The sequence below is a fragment of the Astyanax mexicanus genome, chromosome 5 (assembly GCF_023375975.1).
Source record: "Astyanax mexicanus isolate ESR-SI-001 chromosome 5, AstMex3_surface, whole genome shotgun sequence".
Lineage (NCBI taxonomy): Eukaryota > Metazoa > Chordata > Actinopteri > Characiformes > Acestrorhamphidae > Astyanax > Astyanax mexicanus.
Genome location: NC_064412.1, coordinates 44,135,258 through 44,160,937, shown reverse-complemented (window position 1 = coordinate 44,160,937; position 25,680 = coordinate 44,135,258). Strand labels below are relative to the sequence as shown.

Genomic DNA, 25,680 nt, shown 5'->3' with positions numbered 1-25,680 from the left:
GCACTGATTGATTTTCACTTTTATTGTACTTTGCTTTTTTATGTTTACAGTCTGGTTTTATAACATTCATTTCATTTGGTAGTTTCTTGCATTGTATGGTGGTAAGTTTGTCTTTAAATGTAACAAATTTAAAGCTTAATTAGAATTGTGAAATTCAATGCACCGTAGAAAAAAAGCTGCATACTGTGTAATTCATAAATACAATTCCTATAACATCTAACCTACTAACCTTGATGTCAGTCTATATGTGCTTTAAAAAAAAAAAAGATAGTCTCTGAAACATAAGAATTACAACGTTTTGTAAATACTTGAGATGGCAATGAGTGTTGACAATACAAGGCTTTATTGATTGAGCACTGCATTCTGTCTACATCATGGATATGAGAATAAAACTCTTTAACGGCAAACTTCTTTACACAAAAATGTTACTTTACCAGTAAAATGTAATATCTGGCATGTCAAGTTATTTTACCACGATATTCAACCACAGATCATTTTTACTGGTTTGTACAATAATCTTACACAAAATTTCCATGTGGTACAAAGAGTCTCTCTATCCTTAGAGAGATCTGTACAGGAAGAGGGAGAAACGTTCCATGTGAGGGTGAGGTCCACATTCTGGTTGTTATTTAGTCTCCAGAACTTTTCAACGCAGTATTCACTTCATGTAAGGCTGTAAAACAAAAAAAATGGAAAATGTACATAAGCACTGCAAATATGAGAATAAACATGCACCTGGAAAGCAGGGCTGGGTGGCATGGCCAAAATATACATTACAGAATATAAGACTGTTTTTAATTAACAATATTCTAGTGGTATGTAATGCATGTCAGTATTCCATACTATCCAGGATTTAAAAGGGTTGTTACATAACATCAGTTCATTCAGATGAATTGTACAGGCAGAAATAGTAAAATATAGAGCTGAAAAAGTTGGCTCCTCTGGGTGTCTGGAGTCCACTGGTCTCAGTTCATCAGAATAAGCTGGATTTACATCACCATCACATATGCAGAGACAGTCATAAAAAAGTATCCATCTAATAAACCATTTAGTCAGATAACTATTTGCTATGGTAGAAAACAGTTACACTTTCAAGCATGTTAACATTTTTTCAAGCACCTGTGTGGATCTTAAACCATGCCTGTCTGAATCATACCTGTCAATCAGTGAGTCCCTCATGGTGGTTGCTATGGCACTGGGCTGGGTGTCGCTTAACCTGAAGACACTCTCTATGACGGAGAGCTCTGTGCTTGTGGTGTCTAGCCCGCAAAAGGCGCACCAGTCATTCACAACCATGCCAGCAGCAATGACCTCACTACCACGGTTTACCGTCCCAGCCTGAGGAGAGGAGACAGTTATTCACACCATATATACTCAATATAGCTCAACACTCTAAGAACAGGAGGAGCCCTAAAGTAGTCATGCATCAGGGAGCAAAGTCTTCAGGTTTTCTCAGATCTGTGCAACAATGTGTAAACTAGGGATGCAACACTGCTAGTATTACTACACTAGCAGTTAGCTTGTTATACTTTGACTCAATAAAAAGCTCATTCATACAGAATGCACTTCACACAACATTTAATGCAAAGTGTACACAGACTCTTAAAAATACATACTGAAAAACTGCTGAAAAGGCTTGAACTTCAGAGACCAACATGGGAATTTCTACTCACCACTAGAGGCACTTGTAGAAGAGATGAGAGTTCATCTTGGTCTTCAGTAGATGTTTTTGGGTGGACAAGGCCTCCCTGGTTACTAAAGGTGCAGTAACTGCCCACAAGCACCTGCTCTGCCACCGTCTGCCTGAACACCTCCACCTTCAGAGTGTCTGCCAAAATCTCCTCCGTCTCCTGTACATAACAGAAACCCCATTACATTAACCAACCTGACACCCGCCAAATATATTTATATATTATTTATAATATTGTGTTGAGAAAAAAATGGCATATTAAAACACATATATTCTGTATAGAAATGAAACCATTTATAACAGTTATAAATAAAAACACTTATTAAAGGGAATGCACAATGATTTGTACCCTGTCAAGATCAGGGTGGACCAGAGCAACATAGTCATTGCAGGCGATGACGTTTCCCAGTGCAGACAGACGCTCTTCTACTCTCTGAATGTGAACCGAGTCTGGAAGACTGTTCCTAATGTGCTGTAGCTCCTGATCTGTTGTGTTGTTGGGCACAAGAAGACCGTGACGGTTTCCTGTGGAATTAAAACCATCAGAAAAGATCACAACTTTTCGCAGAACACTTCCAAAACGCTTTCTCTTTGTAGGAAAACTGCTTTTAACCTTACAGATGCTGCCCCTAAAACTTGCCTACAGACTGCATTCGTATTGTCTCTACACCAACTCTGTTTTAGGTACAGTCTGTTAACTCATGAAGGAAGTTTAATATAAAGATATTACAATATAAAATATACAAATATGCAATTAATATTATACAATAAAGAAACATATGGTTAAGTTTTGCTGTGTACAGCTGACCAATTACTGCCACAAACTTACCCACACACATTCGACCAATTATGCGGCATCCTGCAATGGAAGCATGGACCACTGGGATCGTTTCTGACAATTCACCTTCAAAGACACTGTGAACAAAAACAATTCAGAAAAAAAAGTCAGATTTTCAAAGTGTGTTGAGAAATTCTCATCATACAGTGGTGTGAAAAAAAATCTGTTTGTCACTTTTAAATGTTTCAGATCATTAAAAAAAATGTAAATATCAGTCAAAGACAACACAAGTAAACACAAACTGCAGTTTTTTTAACTAAAGGTTTTTATTAGTAGGGAGACCTTTGTGAAAAGTGTTGTCCCCTAAACTTTATAACTGGCTGTTTCACCCTTAGCAGCAACAACTGCAATCAAACTTTTGCGGTAACTTGCAACGAGTCTTTCACATCTCTGTGGAGGAATTTTGCTCCACTCTTCTTCACACAATTCCACCAACACTGAAGAGTTTTCGAGCATGAGCCGCCTTTTTAAGATCATGCCACAGCATCTCAGTCGGATTCAGGTCAGGAATTCTAGGCCACACCAAAGCCTTCATTTTGTTTTTCTTCAGCCATTCAGAGGTGGACTTGCTGGTGTGTTTTGGATCATTAACCTGCTGCAGAACCCAAGTTCGTTTCAGCTTGAGGTCACGAACAGATGGTCGATATTCTCCTTCAGAATCTTTTGGTATAAAGCGAAATTCATGATTCCATTCATCACAGCAAGTCTTCCAGGCCATGAAGCAGCAAAACAGAGCCAAAGCACCACCATGTTTTACTGTAGGTATGATGTTTTTCTGACTTACCCCAGATATATTTGTACTTTCTTATGGTGGAGTCATGATTACTGACCTTAACTGAGGCAAGTGAAGCCTGCAGTTCTTTGGATGCTGTTGTTGGGTCATCACTGCACTCGGATGTTTACCCTTCGAAAACGCAGTTGCGATGCTGACAGAATATTAAATTGTAACTCCTCTATACCCCTTGAATCATAACCCGCTTTATTATTCTAGATTAACGCTGTTACAGGTTTCACTACACTGTTTTCTGGCCTGTCACAATACTGTCCAAGTATTATTGTTATTTTAAATCATTTACAGTATATTTAAAAAAATAAAAACATCCAGTCCAGACACAATGCTGGACATTTATTTAATTATTTAACTTTAAAACTTATGTTCACTTTTTTATGCCCACAACATGAACACAATTTTAAAAGAGTAACAATTTTTGAAAAAGGACTGCAGTAATTTTCCCCAATAGTCTTACTGAGCTGTATTTGGAATATTTGGGTCTAAGTTTCCACAGACAACTCACCTGTAAAAGTTTTCTGATCCACCTATTGCGACTAGGCAGTATGTGTTGGTGAGTTTGGCGAAACATCCAATTTCATTGTTCTTCTCAAATGAAGCTCGAACTGCCATGTCTGCTTCAAGCTCAAGATGTAATACAGTCTTCAAGTCTGCCAGAACCTGGGGAACAGCAGCAGATTGGTACAATTAGCAGCATTTATGGCAACATTTAAAACAAGAACCTGAATTTTAATTGAATTTGATAATGTACTGTTAGGATTTCAAACAGCACTACAAAATGGCTGACATACTATATAGTGCACTATTTCTTTAACATGAAGCGATTCTGTATTGAACCAAGTTCTGGATTTTGACTCGGCCACTACAATTTCAAAGTCAATGTCTTTCTGTAAAACAGATCTTATTGTTGTTACTGTACAGGCTTATTCGGAATGCCCGCCATGATTTTCAGAAATTTTGCTGCATTCATTTTACCCTGTAGCCATCTCCCCATGATGTGTTTGTTGTGAGGTGCAGTATTCTGTGTCTGCATAATATAACTTTGGGTCTGGAGGCCACAAAGCTTTATTTTAACGTCATCAGACCATAGAACCGTCTTCTGGTTGACTTGTTTATAACTTAATATCTGCTTCTTTAACAGTGGATTTCTCTTTGTAGCTCTTCCATAAAGCTTTGACTGCTGTATTATGTAGACCCTTTAGCATCTCATCTATACATTTTCACTCTTTACTTTTCCCATGCATGGTCAATGGTAACTCATGGCAGATCTAATGTCTCATATTCCTTATATTCCTAATGATGGAATTCACTAAACTTCAGAAGCTGGTCACATGTTAACCATGCTATCCATCTCCCCATGTATGCTCTTCAATAACCTTTATAGCAGTGTGGAGTGTTCTTAAATAAGGTCAGAAGTTAGCATTTGTGCAATTACTTATTTTACAATATGTATTTTTTATTTAATTGGCATTACTATAATAAATATAATAAATAATAAATTTATTATTTATTTGTGTCATAAAAAATACTTTATTTATCCATTATTTAATTCCCCCCAAAAATAGTAGGGGGAAAAATTAAAGAGACTAAATACAAAAATAAGACGTTACAGTATAATGGAACAAACAGATGAAAAGGATAGATGATAGAAGAACAATTAAATCACAGGGCGCTGTAATACTTCCTTTGAAGCAATATTAACGATTACTAGTGAGGATTATCACAGGAACACGTGCTCGTATATCACACAGATTTTTTTTTTAACCTGATTGATTACTTAATGTAATTTTAAATAGTCTCGGGTTACATTAAGCTTAGCAACTCAGAGACCCCAGACTGTTACAGCGGAATTTCTGAGCTGTATTTAACTTTCCTGCTGAACTAGTCTTACCTAACCACAGACTGTAATCTTCAGTAATCTCAAGAGAACACTTTATTATACTTAATAATATTACATTATAATATTATATTATACAACCACATTGTTATTATTATTATTAAGACCGCTGCTGGTTTCAGAGCCGAGCTCATCACGCAGTTAGCCTAGCTAGCGTTCTCTAACTGTTATTATTACGGTGTTGTTAAACTAGTAGTCGAACAGCGGCCGAACAGGCGCGCTTGTTCGGATCATTTACGAGTTTTATAATAAAACATGGCGAAGCGGCGCCGAATTTGTGCCTAAAACAGAAAAAAAGTTAAATTACCAACAACAGCGCGGAGCTCGGAGAACTCAGAAGACCCACGTGTTCACTTCCTTAAAGGCGTGCTGACGTCAGCTCGCAGGATCTCTGTACGTGCGCGCGCCGCCTTGGATGACAGGAGAGCTGGGCCGCTGTTGCTGTGGGGGCAGGTAGTAGTAGCTGCTTTGTATTGTGTGAAATTTCCTCTTAACGCACTTAAAATGCTGCAAGTATGTTTTTGGAGTATATTTACAGTAAATACAAGACATAATTGGAGGCTAATGAATGTGCCGCTGAAAGTTAGCGTTTACGGACAGTGAAAGTTCCGTGCAGCATAAACAGAATGGGTGTCATTTGCTTGTTGTAACTCTTCCAAATTAAACAATTTTTTTTTTTTTTACAAAACTCTGAATCTAATAACACGTATTTAACTGATCAAAACATGTACTGGTTAATCTCAGACGGCATAACTTATTTTTTTCACAAGATTTCTAGTCCGAAGATGGTAAAGCATGTTTAAAAGCAAGTCCACTTATTCCTTAGACTACCTCTCAAGAAAGTGTTGATTTTGAAGAAATGGTTGACCGCATGCCAAAATAATTAATATTTATGACAAAAAAATCAGTTTAAATGCATGCACATTGTATTTTTCTAGAATATGCAAAGCCATTTTTATCTTTTCAAGAAGACACAAACCTGAAATTGATCAAATTTATTTATTATACAATTTATTAAACAAATGATAAACCAAGTATAATTGGAAAAGAGTGGTTTTTACATTAACTAATGTACCATAATAAATCAATAAACCAAGGGACAATACTCATTCATGTTACTGGAACTCGTTCTTGTTCCTGGCACTTACTCCTGTTACTGGCACTCATTCCTGTTACTTTTTATGTTATGAGTAACATGATTGAATCTAACAGGAAATTGTTTTTAGCATAAAATTTGTAAAATTTGAAAAATAGTTCAAGGCAGCTATGATAAAAGCATGAGGACACTGAGCACATTCTAGTGATTTTCACAAAATTAACAATAAACAAATAAGATTTAAGAATTAAGTTAGGTAACAGGATAGGTTAGGGACAGGTAACAAATGCTATTTCTTCAGTGTTCTAAGTAGTTTTTATAAATGTTTTTAATTACATATCTTACTTTTGGTCAATGTGCAAGTCACTATACTATTAACTATAAAGTTATTTTGTGAGCACATTTATACATGTAATTTACTGGGGGCCAGTGGCTTATTTCAAATACATTTCAAAAACATTTGAAAATTCTATGAAAATAAATGTTGAATTGTTTTTAATTTATTGTAATACAATTTTATTAGCTACATTACATCTGTAAAAGTTTGGTTTAGGGTCTTAACAACAACATGCATATAAACGCAGAAATGTGACACAGGATTATAATGCCACATGCCATGTGGTTACTTGCATTTCAAATAACATATGATTATTTGCAATATTCAGTACATTTATATGTTTAAAAAGACATGGCTTTTATGTTATCATTTTGTCATGGAATCTCGAGAAAATCTCGAGTCAATATAAAACAGCCAAAAGGTTCTGATTGATGTGAAATTAGATATTAAATTAATATATTTTTAAGTAATAAAAAACTTTTCTGGCCATCACAGTTTATATACATGCATAGTTACCAAATGTCAAATGTCATTTTAATAATGTTAGAATACGTTTCTGTTCATTTTATAAACCTGTTTTATTGGTTGTATTTTTATTAGTCCATTCTCTAAAGAGTTAAACTGCAGTGGATCTATGAAGGCTGTCCAAGCTACCTTTATTTATATTCCCCTTTTCTGCTCCACCAGCCTGCATAGCAACGGGGCTACCACCAGGCTGATTTGTGAGCCAATCAGGCAGAGCTTCTGTTGTGACGGCTGTGTTGTTTGACGTTTTTATTGGTTGGGTGCTGAGGCACGTCACTGCAGTAGCTGCGCGTCACGCGCGGACTCTCGGCCGTTCCGGCTTCTGCCTGGAAACACCAACAGACCCGCTGGAGCTCGAGGCCTGGAGTCTAGAGCCGGGTAATGATTTAATCACAGCGCGCGCTGCTGTCCCATGTTCACCCATTTACACTCTGACTACACTAAACACACTCAGCACAGCAGAAAGATAGTGTACACTGCTCAGTCATCTTGTGGAATCTTCAGATGTTATTAGCAGATAATTTAACCCTGTTGTGAGGTGAGGCCTAAATGATCATCACTGAAGCTTTTATTCAGTATTTGGGGCACTTTTGATAGGTACTACTGACCACTGCAACCTGGAAACATCCTAAATGACCTGCCTGGGGCCAAATTTCCCTAAAGCCTCTTAACATAATTAAGAATATCTTAACATGGAGAGAGAGAGAGTGTGAGAGTGAGTGAGTGAGTGTAAAGCATGTTTGGCCATTTGGGAAAGCCCATTCCTATTGTTCTAAAGGTGTTCTGATCCAGTTGTCCTAACTGTCACAGTTTAGTTATTGTCAAAAGATCTCAGGTTTTTATGTCTGACAATTTTTTATTTAACACCTCAAATGTAAGCACTGACTGTTCACTTAGGCCCAAGGAAGGGGTGAAATCCTCCCTCTAAGAATCCTTCAAGCACCTGATGCAGATATTTAGCAGTTGAGCAATACAGGTGCAGCTCAAAAAAATAGAATATCATTGAAAAGATACTTTATTTCAGTACTTTAGTTCAAAATGTAAAACACAAGATGTATTACACACAGAGTGATCTATTTTAAGCGTTTGTTTCATTTATTATTGATTTTGGCTTAACACAGTGGACCAACACTAGCAGATAAATTGGCTCTCCAAATAATCACTGATTGTAGAAACTTCACACAAGAACTCAAGCAGCTTGGACAGTGTGCCTCTCCACTCTTCCTCCAGACTCATTTGATTTCTAAATGAAATGCAAAATTTACCTATGGTCAGTGATGGTTTGGAGAGACATGTCATCTGCTGGTGTTGATTCACTGTGTTATATCAAGTCCAAAGTCAGTGCAGTGTCATATAATGGCAGCATAAGCTGTCTTAGAAATTTTAGCTGTTAGTTTCCACTGTAAGGAACATAGTTAGTAAATGCAAGACCACAGGCAAAGTTCTAGTTGAAGCCTGAAGTGGCAGAACAACCAATTATTTATAAAGGAAAATCATGAAAATAATCAGGAGTGCCCGAACTTTTTCATACCACTGTATTTATATTGTACGTACTGTCCCAACCTTTACAGATTTGAGAACTGCAAAAGCTTATTTTATTTTTTACTGTATTATTTTTTACTGTATCTGTATCTAATGGACAATTTATTTTTTAAAATCACCACCCCATTTCAGTCCTGTAATATTTTGAGAAATTAATAAACTTTTTAGATTAGTATTTATTTTTTTTGATACAATAAAAATACTATTAATTGTAACAGTAATTTTACTTCAAATCACAGCTTCACCTAGTGTAATTTAGGCCTTGCAGCAGGCCTCTGAAATTTAGGATACTGTATCAATGTAGACAAGCCTGTAGCTTCTATTTATTTTAGATAGATGGATGGATGGATGGATGGATGGATAGATGGATAGATAGATAGATAGATAGATAGATAGATAGATAGATAGATAGATAGATAGATAGTTTATTTATCCCGAAGGAAATTTAGGCATCCAGCAGCAACAACACAATACAATAAGAAACATACTCAGACAAATCAAAACACAGAAGAATAGAAAATATATAAGGCTATATAAAAAAAAAAACTAACTATACAAGGTAAGGATCTATCTGTAAACGGAGCAGTGCAGTAGATGTTGCTAATGGTCATAAATAATTAAATAATTAACAGAGTAAAGTGCAATGACATCGATTACGAAAGTGACTGATGTGACATAGAAATATAATATAATATAAGTATGCATACGTTACAAGACTAAAAAGAGGATGTGAAAATGTGAATACCCAATCATGAGTAAGGTATACTTTAATGTAAGCGAGGTTGGGGAAGTGTTAATATAAATAATTAAGTTGTTGAATAATGTCCGAGTGGTGTGCCTGGATTAAACTCAGTCGTCAGCAGCATCCCGTCCCCGATGGGAGGAGTTAAAGAGTCTGATGGCTCTCGGAATGAAGGATTTTCTGAGTCTGTCTGTTGTGCAGCTCTGTGACAGCAGTCTGCCACTGAACACACTCCTCTGCTTCATGATGGTGGTGTGAAGTGGGTGACTATCATTGTTCATGATAGAAAGCAGTTTATCCAAAGTCCTTCTCTCAGCTATTGTAACCAGAGAGTCCAGCTCCATTCCAACCACTGCCCCGGCCCTCCTGACCAGCTTGTCCAGCCGTGATGCATCTCTCCTCTTCATGTTGCCTCCCCAGCACACCACAGCGTAGAAGAGAATGCTGGCCACGATTGATTGGTAGAACATCTGCAGAAGCTTCTTACAGATGTTAAAGGACCGCAGTCTCCTCAAGAAATCTAGCCAGTTAGCTTTTCTATATCTTTCTTATGTTGCTTATGTAATGTACATATGTGTTTCTATGTATAATATTTTAGTACCTTAAATGTTTTTTTAACTAAAAAGGCAGCAGTCATTCAGACTAGAACAGCATACATCAGCAAATTAGCCCAGCTTACATAAAGATGGAGATCATGCTGGTTCATGTAATTAATCATATTAAGCAGAAAGATATAAAGCAGTTTGTTCAGACAACTGTCTAAACACGATGATCCTTTGACCTATATATATATATATATATATATATATATATATATATATATATATATATATATATATATATATATATATATATATATATAAAATCCAAAAAATAAAATAATTTTACAATCATTTTTTTTAACATGTTAACAAGTTTTTTTCTATCCATGTAAATTTTCCCATTTTATAGAGTTTTGTTCAACCAGTAAAGGTGTGTAAAATATAGTAGGCAGAGGCACTAGTTTTATTTGATGTAGACACGGGATGGTTTTGTGTGAATCTATGTAATTTCTATAACATTTACTTTTATCCTTTTATTTTTTATTTAAGCCAAGTAGTCCAGAAGTAACAAAACAATAATCAGACAAATCAGTAACATTTTTAACAACTGATCGGTAACAAGTTACATTTTACCCTCCCAACTCTGCGAATAACTAGCTAGGTAGCTGACAGTTTGACTAGATTCGCCCGGCCAAGTCTGTCAGTTCCTTTATTCCTTATTGTAACCTGTCCTTATTACAATATAGGAAAATAATGCTTTTAAAAACTAATTGTTCGAACCCCGCTCATGCAGCTTTGCCATCAAGCTGCCGGCGTTAAGAGGGAGCAAAATTGGCTTCTCCCTCCGGGTGGGTAGATGGCGCTCTCTCCCCACATCACTCTGCAGCACAGGGCGTCTGTGAGCTGATGTACCGGAGCTGAGCCGCTGCGCTGTCCTCCGAGTGCGCTGTGATGCTGCTCGGCAATGCTGCATCAGCAGCAGCTCGAAAAGAAGCGGTGGGTGACTTCACATGTATCGGAGGAAGCATGTGTTCACCCTCCTGGTGTGTTGGGGCATCACTAGTGATAGGGGGAGTCCTAATGAGTGGGTTGGGTTATTGGCCGTGTAAATTGGGGAGAAAATGGGAAGAATTAGAAATAAAATTATAAAAAAAAACAAAAAACTAATTGTTAAAATTTTACAAATTTATGTTGTAAAAATACAGGGTGCTTCATATCATACTGCAACCAGCCACCAGAGGGACAAGACCTGTAGTACCTTTACTTCTTGAGACATTGTGCTGTGCATACACAGTCTTTGGTTAATGGAAAATCATTTAGAATATGTTAATGATTACTGAATTAGTCCAGTGAATAGTGCAGATGTATAAAGCTATATCCTTTACAGAAAGTAATTACACCCAAATCATCAGAAATAGTCTGCCTGAAGTGTGAGACACTTGTTTTTCCAGAGGTTGAAAACTGTTGGACTCAGTAATAAATTGATATAAATAATTGTTGGAGTGATTCAGTTTTTAGATTTGCCACACTTAATTATTCTATATAAAACCCTAAAGGCATTTTTTGTATATTTTATAATTGCGTTAGTCATATTCTTTTCACCACTATTGTAAAAAAAAAAAATTCTACAGTAAACCGTGCAGACATTTCTGAAACATTATATAAGTTCAGAGAAGCTGCATATTATATATATAACTAATATTGTATTACATATCTTTCCTGTAGCCATGGGCGGAGGTCAAAGCACTGATTCCACTGCAGATCTGAGGCAGAAGAACAAGGGATGTCTGCCATCCCAAAACAGTGAGCCACCACCCAGTCAGAGTCCAGACACAGATCATGGGAGCCCTTCACTGGAACCAGACTCAGAGTTGCCGCAACGGAGGATATGCAGCAAAAATGTGGATGACATGAGCTTCATGATATCATGCACAAACTGGTACTAGAGGTACATTAATTGAACTGTCGCTTTAATTTTGTGAGAGCTAAATTTAGCATATAGTCTAATCAGCATAAATCGCAATGTTGAAGCCCAAGCTCTAGAACTGTTTTACCTGTCCCAACATGTGCACACATCTAAGGTTCTTCAGAAATCAACAGAATTCTGTTCACTTGCTCCCTAATATATGAACATTAACCAGATAATCAATGATATTTGTGTCACACTTGTGTGGTTTTAATGTAATGGCTGATCAGTGTACACCCAAGCAACATAAAACTACAATTCATGCAAGAGCTTGTAATCTACATCAATGGGTTCCCGCACATTCAAGAAAGCCTTTTTAGCTGTCTATAATGCTGCACTGTCATGCTGACAGATACACCTTTTCCATGTTTTTATTAATCAGTTCAACAGTATATTATAACCCACTGTTTTTGCATGTTTCTCAATAGTGTGTAAAAAATTATAATAAAATAATACAGGGACCCTTTAAATTACCCATATGTGCAGCCCTCTTCTATGTTTGTGACTTTTTGTGTAATGTACAAGTCTATAAAACCATCATTAAACCTTTCACCACAATAACATATCCAGGATTAAAACACTAAATGATTTACAGCTATTTATATATTTAAGAAAGGAGTTGCAGATGTGTACCAATAAACATCAGTAAATTACTTGACTAAACCTCAGTTTGATTTCTTTTTTATTGACATTTTTGACATGATATTGACATATTAATAGAACACGGTGATATTAGGTACTTAACAAAATAAAAAGACAATTTAATGTTCACAGAATCAAAAATGTCACCTTTTAAAGGTAAAATTGTAAAATATATACATTATTAAAAGCAAGACAATTTATAATTGTTATGTATAAAGAAAAGTACAAAAACGGGTAAAGTTTCAGTTATTCACTGCATTTACATAAATACACATGGGCAAAGCCGAAAGAGAATGTGTAAATCGGACCATATCAAAAAAGGCCAAACAGACAGAATCTGTGTTGGTCAGCTTAAATAACAGTGTGTTCTCTTGATAACTGAAACAAAGCATTTATGTACAGTCAAAATTTACTTACAAATTACTTAAAGCTATTTCAGATAATATATTGTGTAATCCATCCTCTGTAGGCAAAAAACACAAAGAAAAAACCTTTAAATTCCTGAACTGTCTCTGATATGTTTTTGTCCCTACTCTTAGTCTCAATAATGTACTATAGAGACCAAAGGCAACAGCAGGTATAGGTCAAGAGTGGTTGCCATCCACAGCCACATGCACACCTGGAAAAAGGGACAAATCTCCACGAATTCACATCCTGCACCATCATGTACAGACCTCTGACCTCATTTAGACAACTCTGGAGTATCAGAGTTGAGTGTGAATTCTGGAGTGAAAGTGTGCGTATGCACAAAGGCTAGCAAATGGCAAGTGCCCATAAAAGAAAATCACCATCAGTGAAATGAACAGGCTAGTGTAAAAATAATACTACAAATAAAGTAGGATAAGATACAACAAGCATTAAAACTTTAAACATGCAGACATGCAAAATTAATAACTGTAAGTTAATTGAAACCAGTGAGCGTTCATTTTCCTTAATCTTCTTTTCTTTATGGCATGGCGATGGTTTGCAATTCCAACATTCCAAACACTAATTAATAAACTCCCTGGGGTAAGTTTTGGACAACGTTTTTAAGTTATATGGTACTACTTAAATTTTTCCACCTAAAAAATGACAGGTGCCAACAAATTCCCTTAAAAAAAAAAAATCACATACACTCTGCACTTATGTAAAAACACGCATTCGTGAAAATCAATATCAAATCAAAGCATTTTAATATTAGTCAAATACAACACAAGTAAACAAAAAATTCAGTTTTTAAGTGAAGATTTTAATTTTTGAGGGGGATAAAAAATCTAAAACATAACTGTAGTTTATCACACCTGAGTTCCATTTCTCTAGCTACACCCAGGCCTGATTACTGACACACCTGTTCTTAATCAAGACATCCCTTAAATAGGACCTGCCTGACAAAGGGAAGTCCACCAAAAGATCCTTAAATTTAGACATCATGCCAATATCTGAATAAATTTAGAAACTAGTAAGAAAGAAAGTAATTTATATTTATCAGTCTAGAAAAGATTATAAAGCCATTTTTAAAGTTTTGGAACCACAGTGAGAGCCATTATTCACAAATGGCAAAAACATGAAACAGTGGTGAACTTTCCCAGGAGTGGCCGGCCGCCCAAAATTACCACAAGAGCGCAGCGACAACTCATCCAAGAGGTCACAAAAAAACCCACAACAACATCCAAAGAACTACAGGTCTCACTTCCCTTAGTTAAGGTCAGTGTTCATGCCTCCACCATCAGAAAGAGACTGGGCAAAAATGGCCTACATGGCAGAGTTCCTAGATGAAAACCACTGCTGAGCAAAATGAACATTAAAGCCCGTCTCAATTTTTCCAGAACACATCTTGATGATCCCTAAGACTTTTGGGTAAGTATTCTTTGGACCAAAGAGACAAAAGTTGAAATTTTGGAAGGTGTGTGTCCCAGTACATCTGGTGTAAAAGTAACACCGCATTTCTGAAAAAGAACATAACTACAGTAAAACATGGTGGTGGTAGTGTGATAGTCTGGGACTGTATTTCTGCTTCAGGACCGAGAAGACTTATTGCAAGTTAATGCAAATGCTTGATTGCACTTGGTCACATAGGTATGGATTAGTTTCTTCTTTAACAATAAAATCTTGCACTTAAAAACTGCATTTTGTGATTACTTCTGTGATTTCTTTCACAAATATTTTTATTTTATGATTGTTTGATGACCTTAAACATTTAAGAGTTTGCAAATGCAAAACAATAAGAAATCATGAAGGGGACATAACTTTTTCACACCACTGTATGTAATATACTTTAATCCATGGTTTAAACCACGACCACCCCATGGTCGACCAAAGAAGTCCACAGAGTCCACATGTTCAGCATAATATCCAGATGTTGACTTTAAAAAGCAGTATGAAGTGCTTAGAGCGGGGGTGTCCAAACTTTTTTTGTTGGGGGCCAGAAGTAGAAATATATTTGAAGTCACGGACCACACTCTGTAATAAAACAAATAATGAAATAAACCACTTTAAATAATACTTTTTTCTTATTACTTTCATTTACACACCATTTTACTTGACCTACTATCTTTATCTTTAACAGTGTTGTGTAAATTAAGATTTTTCAAATTGATGTTTAATTTCATGATGTCTCTTAATATTAAACTCCTTAATTACAGCAACTTTTAGGCTCTTTGCCCCGTTCTTCTGCACTAGAAATGTGCACCCTCTCCGCTTTTAGACTCTTTTGCCCCGTTTTTCTGCACTAGAAATGCACACCCTCTCCGCTTTTAGACTCTTTTGCCCCGTTTTTCAGCGCTAGAATTGCACACTCTCTCCGCTTTTAGACTCTTTTGCCCCGTTTTTTAAGCGCTAGAAATGCGCATTCTCTCCGCTTTTAGACTCTTTGCCCGTTTTTCAGCGCTAGAAATGCACACTCTCTCCGCTTTTAGACTCTTTGCCCCGTTTTTCTGCGCTAGAAATGCACACTCTCTCCGCTTTTAGACTCTTTGCCCCGTTTTTCTGCACTAGAAATGCGCACTCTCTCCGCTTTTAGACTCTTTTGCCCCGTTTTTCTGCACTAGAAATGCACACTCTCTCCGCTTTTAGACACCTAGACCTAGACACCTTAGACACTCCCCCGTTTCTGACACCTAGTGTTCAAACTTTGAATCTCACATTTATAAAAACCTGCTTAGCAGCGGGCCAACTTTCATTCTATTTATAAAATACCTCGCGGGCCGCTCCAAAAAAGGAAACGGGCCGCAAATGGCCCCCGGGCCGTAGTTTGGACACCCCTGGCTTAGACTGTACCAGAACCAATTACTGGAACCATGTTCTGTGGTCTAATGAGACCAAGAAAAACTTGTTTGGCTCAGATGGTGTCCAGCATGTGTAAAGAGTAAGTCATGGTGGTGATAGTATCATTTTCTTGGACTGCATAAATGCTTCCAAAACTGAGGAGCTGAATTCCAACATGTATTGTGACATTCTGATTAATGACATTAATGGCTGTGTGTTGAGTTATTTAGAGGCACATCTACTACTTTATATTGTATCAATGTATGTTATATTATGACTATATATGTCTACAATTACTGACATTTAGAGGGCTCATAGGCTACTATTTATCCATTTCAACATTTACATGTACAGTTGCAAGAAGCATAAATTGTTCATTAAATGTGTTCTGATCTTCATCTAAGTCACAACAAAAGACAAACACAGTCTGAAACATATGTTTGCATGGTTTTACTGAACACACCATGTTAACATTCACAGTGCAGGGTGAAAAGTATGGGAACTCCTAGACTAATGACTTTTTAAGAGCTAATTGGAGCCAGGATGTGATGAGATTGGATGTGTTGGTTAAAGCTGCCCTGCCCTATAAAAAAAAAAAAAAAACACAAGCTGGTTTTGATTTTGCTGTTGTCAAAAAACATTGCTTGATGTAAATCATGCCTTGTTCAAGAATTCTTGACTTGCATGAAGCTGGAAAGGGTTACAAAAATATCTCTAAAAGCCTTGATGTTCATGTGTCCACAGTAAGACAGACGTATACAAATGGAGAAAGTTCAGCACTGTTGCTACTCTCCCTAGGCGTGGTAAAGTCCTGTAAAGATGACTGTAAGAGCACAGCGCAGAATGATCAATGAGGTGAGGAAGAATCCTAGAGTGTCAGATTTACAGAAATCTCTGGCGCATGCTAACATATTTGTTGACAAATCTAAAATACGGAAAACATTAAACAAGAATGGAGTTCATAGGAGGACACCACGGAGGAAGCCACTGCTGTCAAAAAATACAGTGCTGCTCGTTTAAAGTTTGCAAAAGAGCACATGGATGTTCCACAGCAGTACTGACTAAATATACTGTGGACAGATAAAACCAAAATTGAGTTGTTTAGGAACACACCATGTGGAAAAAAAAGGCACAGCAGCGCACCATCATCAAAACCTCATCCCAACTGTGAAATATGGTGGAGGGGGCATCATGGATTGGAGCTGCTTTGCTGCTTCAGGTCCTGGACGGATTGCCGTCATCAACGAAAAAAATAATTCCAACAAAGACATTTTGCAGGAAACCTAAGACCACCAACTGAAGCTCAACAGAGGATGGATGTTGCAACAGGACAACTACCCAAAACATAGAAGTAAAACAACAACCGAACGGCTTCAACAGAAGAAAATACTCCTTCTGGAGAGTCCTGACCTCAACCCAATTGAGATGCTGTGGCATCATGACCTCAAGAAAGTTATTCAGACCAGATATCTCAAGAATATTATAGCTGAACTGAAACAGTTTAGTGAAGAGAAATGATCTAAAATTCCTCCTGACTGTTGTGCAGGTCTGATCTGCAAATACAGGAAACGTTTGGTTGAGGTTTTTGCTGCCAAAGGAGGGTCAACCAGTTATTAAATCTAAAGATTTACATACCTTTTTCCCCTCACTGTGAATATTAACATGTGTTTAATAAAACCATGCAAACATATTATTTTTGTGTTGTATTATTTGAACCCTACTGTTATGTGACATTGACCATTTCATTTTTCAGTATGAAACGTCTTCTGCTTGCCTTATTTACTGTAATCAAGATATAATATGAAAATGTTTCATCTCACATATTTGCAACCACCACCTGCAAAAACAAAAACTAAAACAAAATTGCAATGTTATGTAGAACTAATGTTTTTTTACATTGGTCTTTCAAAAGTAACTATGTAGTAAAACATTAAAAAAGTAAGAAATTTTTATGTACTTTTTTTATGATAAATTTGTGAATAATCCTAATTGAACCTTTACCTGTTAGAGGTAAGGAACACCATTGCACTAAATATTGATAGAGTAATTAGTAATGAAGTTAGTAATGAACATTGGGCATAAAATGTAAATATATTGCCCATATACTGGCTTTTTAAACATTTCTTTATTTTTGTTTAATACTACTTTTTGAATACTTATTTATTTTAGATTAATATTTGCTTAATGATACTTTTGTGGTATAATATTAAGAAAGTGTATGTAAAGCTGTGGTTCAGTTTTGACTGCTGTTTTTTTTTCTAGCGCAGATACTACATAAAACCCGTTTATAACTTGGCAGAATAAGAAGGCTTTTGCAGAATTGGTGTTCTTAAAGTAAAATCGATAAGATATTTTGTTATCAGGAAATGCACACCTGTTTACTCTCTAATACAGCCAGGATTAATGTTGGTATGGCTCTGCTCTGTAGAAAAATCGTTGTAGATATTAAACCATAAATGCTACTGTTCCCCAACTGCTTAATTCTGACACCAGACAGCAGGAATTCATTTCACTCTTACTTCTTCTGCAGTCCTGATTAGAGTGAGTGTAACACACCTAAACGTTCAGCCACTGCCCCATAAAATGTATATGTGTGAACTTTTCAAATGTCCTAACAACACAACTGTGTCAGGGAGAACTAGCACAACATAAACTGCCACAGTGTGAAAGCTCATCTTTAGTGAGAAACAATAAAAGCATGAACCTGAGATATTTCAATTGTGCATTTCAGGGAACACTGTTTGGAGAGGAAGTAGTTCAAAAATCTTGACAAAGCAAAACCACATGCTGCACATTCTAAAAAGGCATGGCTGTGGAAGAAGGGTTTGGTTACCGCAGGCAGATCGGCCTGTTCCCAATAGAGAATGTTTGGAGAACCATGTACTGACCACATGCTTTTCATACTGTCCCAACTTTTTATGAGTTGGGTTGTATTTGAAAAACGGCATTCAACTAGTTGAGTTATAATGGTTCTTTATTCAGTAGAATTATTGTCTTTACAAAAAAAAAAAAAATTAAAGAATCTGTTCTTGAGCTTAAATATGAATATTACATGATATGGGCTCAAATGATCAGTTATTAACAGTGCAGACAAAAAAATAGTTGATATAAAGGTGTAAAAAGCACATAATTTGTTGTGTGTAGCTAACGAGTGCTCCTAATTAAACATTTAAAGCAAGGCACAATTTCTTAAAGAAGACCTACAGAGATATGCACAAACCATCTAACACACAAACCCCTCTCTCTCTCTCTCTCACACACACACACAGAATGCTAATTAGAGTGAAGAGTTTTTTGGAAGACAAAAGCCGAGAACACTTAATTTTCTCTTATTCAGATGCATCTGCTGGCTCTGACCACATACAGATGCATGTCTGAAGAAAACATTCATTTTGACCGACCATTCAGAAACGTTTAATATATCAAGGGTATAATGGGCATTTGGGGCACAATCTGAAGTGTTACTGATAGGCCAGCAACCTACCTAACTGTATTTATATCAGTAGAAATATCAGCAGAGAGACTGAACAATACAGAGAAAGAACAGTCAGTGATTAGTGAGTGTGCCTACCAGCAATTAACTCTGTATAACATTAGAATAAACTCAAGTAATGCTTTGTTCTTTTAATAGAAGGCCAAAAACTCTACTATAGATATGCACAGCACTGCTATCATTATTTATCGTTTGTAAAGATATAAATGATCAAAGTGAAGGAACCTTTGTTATAACATTTACGCCTCTAATAAAACATTTAGGCAAATGATGGGAACCTGTAGGCTAAAGTCCAGCCTACTGTACCACAACAGTTGATAATGGGGAGATTCAGAAAATATTTATAAAGAATCAGCAGTACTTATAAAACTCTCTTAAAACAAACTCAAAGTGTCAAAAAAGCACTCTTAGTAGCTTAACCAATCTTATTGATCACATCAAACAATCATGTATGCATGCTAGATTTAGTGTTTCCAGGAGGCTTGTGTGAACATTGTTCCAAATGTAGAAGTTGGCTTCACACAGGTGTGGAACTGATGTCCATTTTTTAAAACTTCACTTGCCATCCATCCCCAAATGTTCTTATTCAGATTGTAGATCAGGGGAACTCGCAGGATGGTCCAAAAGAGTATTATTCTTCTTCTGGAAGAAGTCCTTTGTCAGGCGGGCGTTTTCGTCATGCCAGTAATGTTGAAGGCCATCAGGACAGTCAAGGTAAATTTATTTCTAAGCGAATGAAACCTTCTTCTACCTTTTAATGTCCAATGTTTGGTGTTCTCTTGCAAATCCCAAACAGTGAAGAAGACGTGGCCTTTGAAGACCTTTTTTGTTTCTGAAGCCTGTCCCTGGCAGATGCTGACTGATGGGTACTCAACTGCAGGCAATACCAGTAATGGCCTTAATTTGGGTTGCGGATTGATCCGTGTCTCAACAATCAGTCAATCAGATCATGTGGCTCGGTGTGGGTTAATTTTTTTGGGTCTACCACCTGACTTTTCGCTCCATAACCCTCAGGATCCTTTAAAGGTCTCCTTTTATGTTTTTCACTGATGTTGCAGAGGTCTCTAGTATGGATGAATGCCCTGTGAACAGGTTTTTGTGTTGCTGTTTCAGGCTGTTTTAGTTTGGGGGTGGGCGAGGATGAACGTCAGGATTTCGGTTGTTACTCATGAGTATTCATGGGATGCAAATGTATCGCCTTTGTTTGGCTAACAGCACTGTGACACTCCCTCCACGGCCTTGCAGTGGGCGGTCGCAAGCCAAGACGGGCAAGGTCATGAATCCTAATTTACAGGTTGACATCAGTCCAGGGGCTTTTCCTGATTCGCTCCTCTTGAGGGCTGTGGTATTAAACTTTTCATCAGCCGAAAAAAGCATGTTTAAGTGTAAATGCAGTTGCCAATATATATTTGGTTTCTTGCATCCTTTCTTGAACCTTCTTAAAATCGTATAGTGCAATTTTATAACTGGTCTTAGGATTTCCCTCAGGAGTGTACATATGGAGTAGTTACACACCTCTGATTTACACTGTTCTAAAGTTGCTTCCACATGTCTGTCTGCTTAAAATAGGTAAAATGTGATTTTTTTAAAGGTTTATAGAGGACAACTATGAGATAAATTCCTCGACTGTGGTGCTTTTACAGTATGTATCAGTGCTTGATAGACAATAGAAACTAAAGAAAAGGAGATACTGCACACAGGTGAGGGAACTGTTCAACAGAAATAGTCACTGTAATGTTACACTGCATGTTTTAACCATTTTAGTCTGTAACAATAGAGCTGACAATGTTGGGATTCATTTTGGTATTTTTTTGTTTCAGTTACTCTGAATCAGAAAGGGGGATTCAAATTTCTTAAGCATGAGTTCCACCTAGACATAACAATTTTTTTGCAGGGTATTGTGGGAACTTTGTAATAATTTCTCACATTTGTTGTCTTACAGATTTCTGTTTTTTCCTTTTTCTTTTTTCTGTTTTGTTTACATTGAATGCAAGGTTTTCAGACTTTTTCAGATAATTATGTCATTGTTGTGGGGTGTGTGTGATAATACACTGAACATGCTAATGTTTAAACACTACAAAGCCTGGTCAAAACCGTGACTTTTGTGTACCACTAAACCAATTCAGAAATATCCGCTCATGAGTTCAAAATTCTCATGATCTTCAAGGATTGTTCTTTAAAAAACATGAAACATCTGCTGTGTGGTCTGCTAATCATGTTAAAAATCAGCATTTAGCCTCAATACTGCAATATATTAACAAACAAGACCTGTGAAAAAGATCCTCTAATACAGGGCCGAGTGGTTTTTATGTTGAATAATGATAATGCATCACCTGCCTAAAACTGACCTCTAAAATGTTAAATGGACAGAACATTAAATTATATTCTAAATGTGCAAACACAGGTCATTTTTAGGAAACACCATGTTTATAAAAAATGACACATAGGTGGCGTCATAATAATATTAGCAGAGACAGAAAAGGAAATTCTCGCTTTAAAGAGACAAAACATGTTAAAGAAACCATTAATACACTGATCAACAGTTGCCTATTCAATTCCAAATCATCAAACTCCACAGAAAACGGCTTCCTTCTTCCTAACATCTTCCAATTCTCTGTGACGAATCCCTAAAAAAATCACATTTCCTGATCAAAGATCAAATAAAAGATCATGTCATACCTAATCTCCTCAACCAATCTGAGAAATCTGAGTAGCAGTCAGAAGAAAGGCACCCCCCCCCCAGACACACACTAAAATGCCAGTGTTGAAGTGTTGTTTTGTACACCATCAAAAAGTTGTAAAGAAGGTAAAGAAAACTTGTTTTTTTTGTTCTATGGCCATTCTACTGACATTGTTATTCAAGTGTTTGACATTTAACAACCTCTGTTGTTTTCGTTTACTTAAAAAAATTCTTGACATTCCTGTACAAGTTCGTGTTAGGAGCAACAAAAAAAAGATTTGCTGGAGTCTAGCTACTGGCTCCCCTCGGTTGAGGGTTGAAAATCAGTGTGTTGGTCCTCTAACTGCCTTGTTGCCTCCCTGTTGGAATGTTTGGGAGGGAAGGCCCTGAGGAATTAAGCCAACAAAGACAATGTTTGTGGTTTTGGTTTTGTTACAGATGGATAAACAGGGACTTCACCACATCCACTAAAACCACTGGTCATGTAGGTGCTTCCAATGTCTTAGTAGCCCTGGCTACTGTCCTCTAGTGTTTAATTCTGCTGTGTCCCCTGCCTGTCATACCCATTCCTGCACTGGGTGTTTGTAGTAGGTCACATGCTGGGGGGCGGCTTTGTTTTTAAACTGGAAGATGGTATAGACGAGGACCAGAATGCACAGAGACAAGATGCAGGGAATCACCACGGCAATCGCGTTTACAGTGCTCGGCATATTGTTGATGGCTACCATGATGTCGATGTCGTCGTGAGGGAGGTGCCTGTTCTTCTCCATTTCGGATTGGTCGCAGCCCATCCAGTCCTTGAGGATGGACTTTGGGTAGCCTGGCTCCACCATCAGCTTCTGGTTGTCGAACTTCCAGTAATCCTTTCCTTTGTAGAAGTAGGTGTAAACTGGAATGAGGATCAGAGAGAATCGGTATAAGTATGACATTAATGAGAACGAAAACTGCTGGTAGTTGCACATTATGTGTAGATAGCAACACAAGTGTTTTTTGTGTTTGAGGCTAGATTCAGTCATTTTTGGCTTGATATTACCAGTACTATTTACAGTATATATTTTGCTCATATTTAGTCTTTGTAAATGCTAGCTACTATTCAAAGTTTTTGGAAAATATACGTTTTTGTTTTATTCAATTCCATCATTTAATATTATACAGGGGTAATTTGTTAAAATCTGTGTAAATAAAAAAAGAAAAGCAATTAAAGTAAATATAAATATAATATTTAAATTTAAGAGTAATGTAAGCAAAACATACAAATGGCAAAAAAGTTAAAGGTCAAAGAGCAACAAGATATAAAAATAAATAACCAAACATAAAACAGTAAAGTATGGATAAGCACTAACTAAAAATACAAAACGAAGTAAGGCACAACAGACAAATAAAATGTTTTGCTAGGCAGCATTTATTGGTTGTGGTTCTGTCAAACAGGTCAGTAAATTTTGCGTGCCTTCTATTGGCCCCGCATACCTGAGATGGTAGCTAATTCTTTGGGCATTCCATTCCACTTAAGCATATCTGCTTAAGGTCTTGGCACCATATTAGTTGCTCGGCCCTTCTACCTGACAGTCTTCTGTGCTTTAGCAGTCATACAGCATCATAGAACCACAATGCACATGCATAACTAAAGTTCTTTTCTTTTAATGTTGTGGCGTGAGGAGGCGGGGGAACCCTGGGTCCGCCCCACGCTCAGCCCTGTCTTTCTCAGCTGGTCTGCATCAGGACTGATTAAACAGCCAGCTGGGACAGAGAGCCTCAGCTCACTCAGTTAAAGACTGAGGCCGCACTGACCTTAAACTTAAGACTAAAAGTAAACTATTGTACTCTAGAGCCCCACTGGGCCGAGTTATGATCATTTAAGTTCTTTTGGGTGTGGTGGGGGTGATTTAAACCAAATAAAAGGTATGATTTGGCTTCATTTACTCCCCGTGTCTGTGTTATCTGTGAGCTTCCCACTACCGGGTCACAGTGGTCACGCCCCTAACCCCAGGGGCCAACGACAATGTATTATACACAAAAACTGATAATGTGGCAAACATTTGCTGGTCTTCATTTTATGAATTTCAGTACAAATGCTCATACACTGCCTGGCCAAAAAAGTCTGGAGTTGCTGCAGTTGGTCTGCAGGTTTAGGTTCAGCAACAGTATGTGCTGAAAGAATGAGGTCAGCTGACTACCTGAATATACTGAATATAGACCAGGTTATTCCATTAATGGATTTTTTATTTCCTGATGGCACAGGCATATTCCAAGATAACAATGCCAGTATTCATGGGTCTGGAATTGTGAAAGAGTGATTCAGGAAGCATGAGATCATCATTTCCAGACCCTAACCTTATTGAGAACCTTTGGGTTGTTTTTTTTTCTGGCCAGGCAGTGTAAATATCTGTGTAAAAGAATATGTCATTTGTTCTAAAGAGGATTTGTTTGTTTCATATGATAACCATATGAACTATGGTAGAAATAACAGAGTACTCCAGCTCTTCAACTGATTGGTAGAAGAGCAGATCCCACCACCAGTGTAGCATCACCTTAGGGTGGAACTGCCAAAACTAAATCCAATGTATCCGACGAACACATACACACACATAATCTCAATAAGAGAGAAAAGGGCATGCCAGAAGCTCCTTTGTGAGCTCTTTATCCTGTTGTAGGTGTGTTGTTTTAAAAGAAAACCGAATAATTCATTTCAGTGCTGTGTCAGTCAGTATCAGAGCTGGCACAGCCTAAAAAGCTTAGAACGTCACTTACATCCCTCCCGGCTGATGAATGCTCCTTGAGGTCCCTCAGGGATGCCCTTCCACACAGTGATGGGTTTGGGATAGCCCTGGTCAGTCATCCGCTTCTCCTCGTTATAACGCCAGTACTGGTCACCCTTAAAGAAGTACGTCTTACCCACGGGCTCCCAGCGGAGGGCTGTGTCAATTCCGTCACGGGGCAGACAGTTCCCCAGCTCCACCAGGCTGTGGGGGTATCCTGACTCAACTGTAACCTCCCTAAAAACCCAGTACTTGTCACCTACAGAAAACAAAATTAAATCAGTGCAGTGGCAAAACATGATCTCATTTCAGATTTTAATCTATTTTTTGTATTTATAATGTAGAGAATAAATAAAATATGAATTTAGAAATGAAAAAAGATTCATCAGAATAATTAAAAGGTTACAGTACAAATCTATTTTAAATAAACTATAAAATGAAGTCAAACATACATACATATTACATACAACAGTGAACATTAAAAGTATAATATTAAAACAAATCTCATAACATATTTCTTATAACAATTTAATTACATTACACAGTGTCTAACTAATGTCTACATTTAATTTTTGGAGATTAAATTTATGAAAGGTAACTATTATTAGTAAAAGTATTATTGCTTATTATGTGTTATGTAAAACTAATCAAATACTCTTTTTTGTACTACAATATCTGACAAATGTTTATTAGAAGTTTAATTCAGATCTATGCTAACACAAATTACATTTTGGAAATGTAAACAGTCTATATCATCGCTGTCCAATGAAAAATAAGCATCTCCATTTTTGACTATTTTTTTTACATAATTAGAACACAAATGTGTCATTGTTGTCCAGATGTGGCAGAGCAGCTCCAAAACATAACTGATCCTCGCCCATGTGTTACAGTAGCTGCAATG

The 25,680-nt window shown here is 37.0% G+C and overlaps 2 protein-coding genes and 1 long non-coding RNA gene across 3 annotated transcripts in view; 1 reads left to right on the top strand and 2 right to left on the bottom strand.

Moving 5' to 3' along the window:
- Positions 1-320: 320 nt before the first annotated feature.
- On the bottom strand, positions 321-5,609 carry eif6 (eukaryotic translation initiation factor 6). Its single transcript, XM_015603008.3, has 7 exons — positions 5,523-5,609; positions 3,824-3,978; positions 2,520-2,605; positions 2,040-2,215; positions 1,674-1,850; positions 1,157-1,338; positions 321-673 (listed from the first exon to the last, which is right to left on the bottom strand). The coding sequence occupies exons 2-7, from the start codon at positions 3,928-3,930 to the stop codon at positions 664-666; spliced, it is 738 nt and encodes a 245-aa protein (XP_015458494.1). The 5' UTR covers positions 3,931-3,978; positions 5,523-5,609; the 3' UTR covers positions 321-663.
- Positions 5,585-12,628, top strand: LOC103046940 (uncharacterized). Its single transcript, XR_453698.4, has 3 exons — positions 5,585-5,668; positions 7,336-7,551; positions 11,725-12,628. It is a non-coding gene; the product is annotated as an uncharacterized LOC103046940 (long non-coding RNA).
- A 4,256-nt stretch (positions 12,629-16,884) lies between these two features.
- mmp24 (matrix metallopeptidase 24) overlaps positions 16,885-25,680 on the bottom strand; it is a 52,068-nt gene continuing 43,272 nt past the window's right edge. Inside the window, exons 8-9 of the mRNA XM_022664419.2 lie at positions 24,772-25,038; positions 16,885-22,912 (exon numbers count right to left, since the gene is read on the bottom strand). Of these exons, the coding sequence (XP_022520140.1) occupies positions 22,581-22,912; positions 24,772-25,038 (599 nt within the window). The 3' untranslated portion in view covers positions 16,885-22,580. The remainder of the gene's footprint in view (positions 22,913-24,771; positions 25,039-25,680) is intronic.

Bases quoted from the DNA above. Each gene is read 5' to 3' on its own strand.
- eif6 (XM_015603008.3), bottom strand. From the start codon at position 3,930: ATGGCAGTTCGAGCTTCATTTGAGAAGAACAATGAAATTGGATGTTTC. The intron at 2,606-3,823 runs GTGAGTTGTCTG...TTTTGTTCACAG, and splicing joins GGATCAGAAAACTTTTACAG to TGTCTTTGAAGGTGAATTGT. The intron at 1,339-1,673 runs GTGAGTAGAAAT...TCCTCTCCTCAG, and splicing joins TTCTACAAGTGCCTCTAGTG to GCTGGGACGGTAAACCGTGG.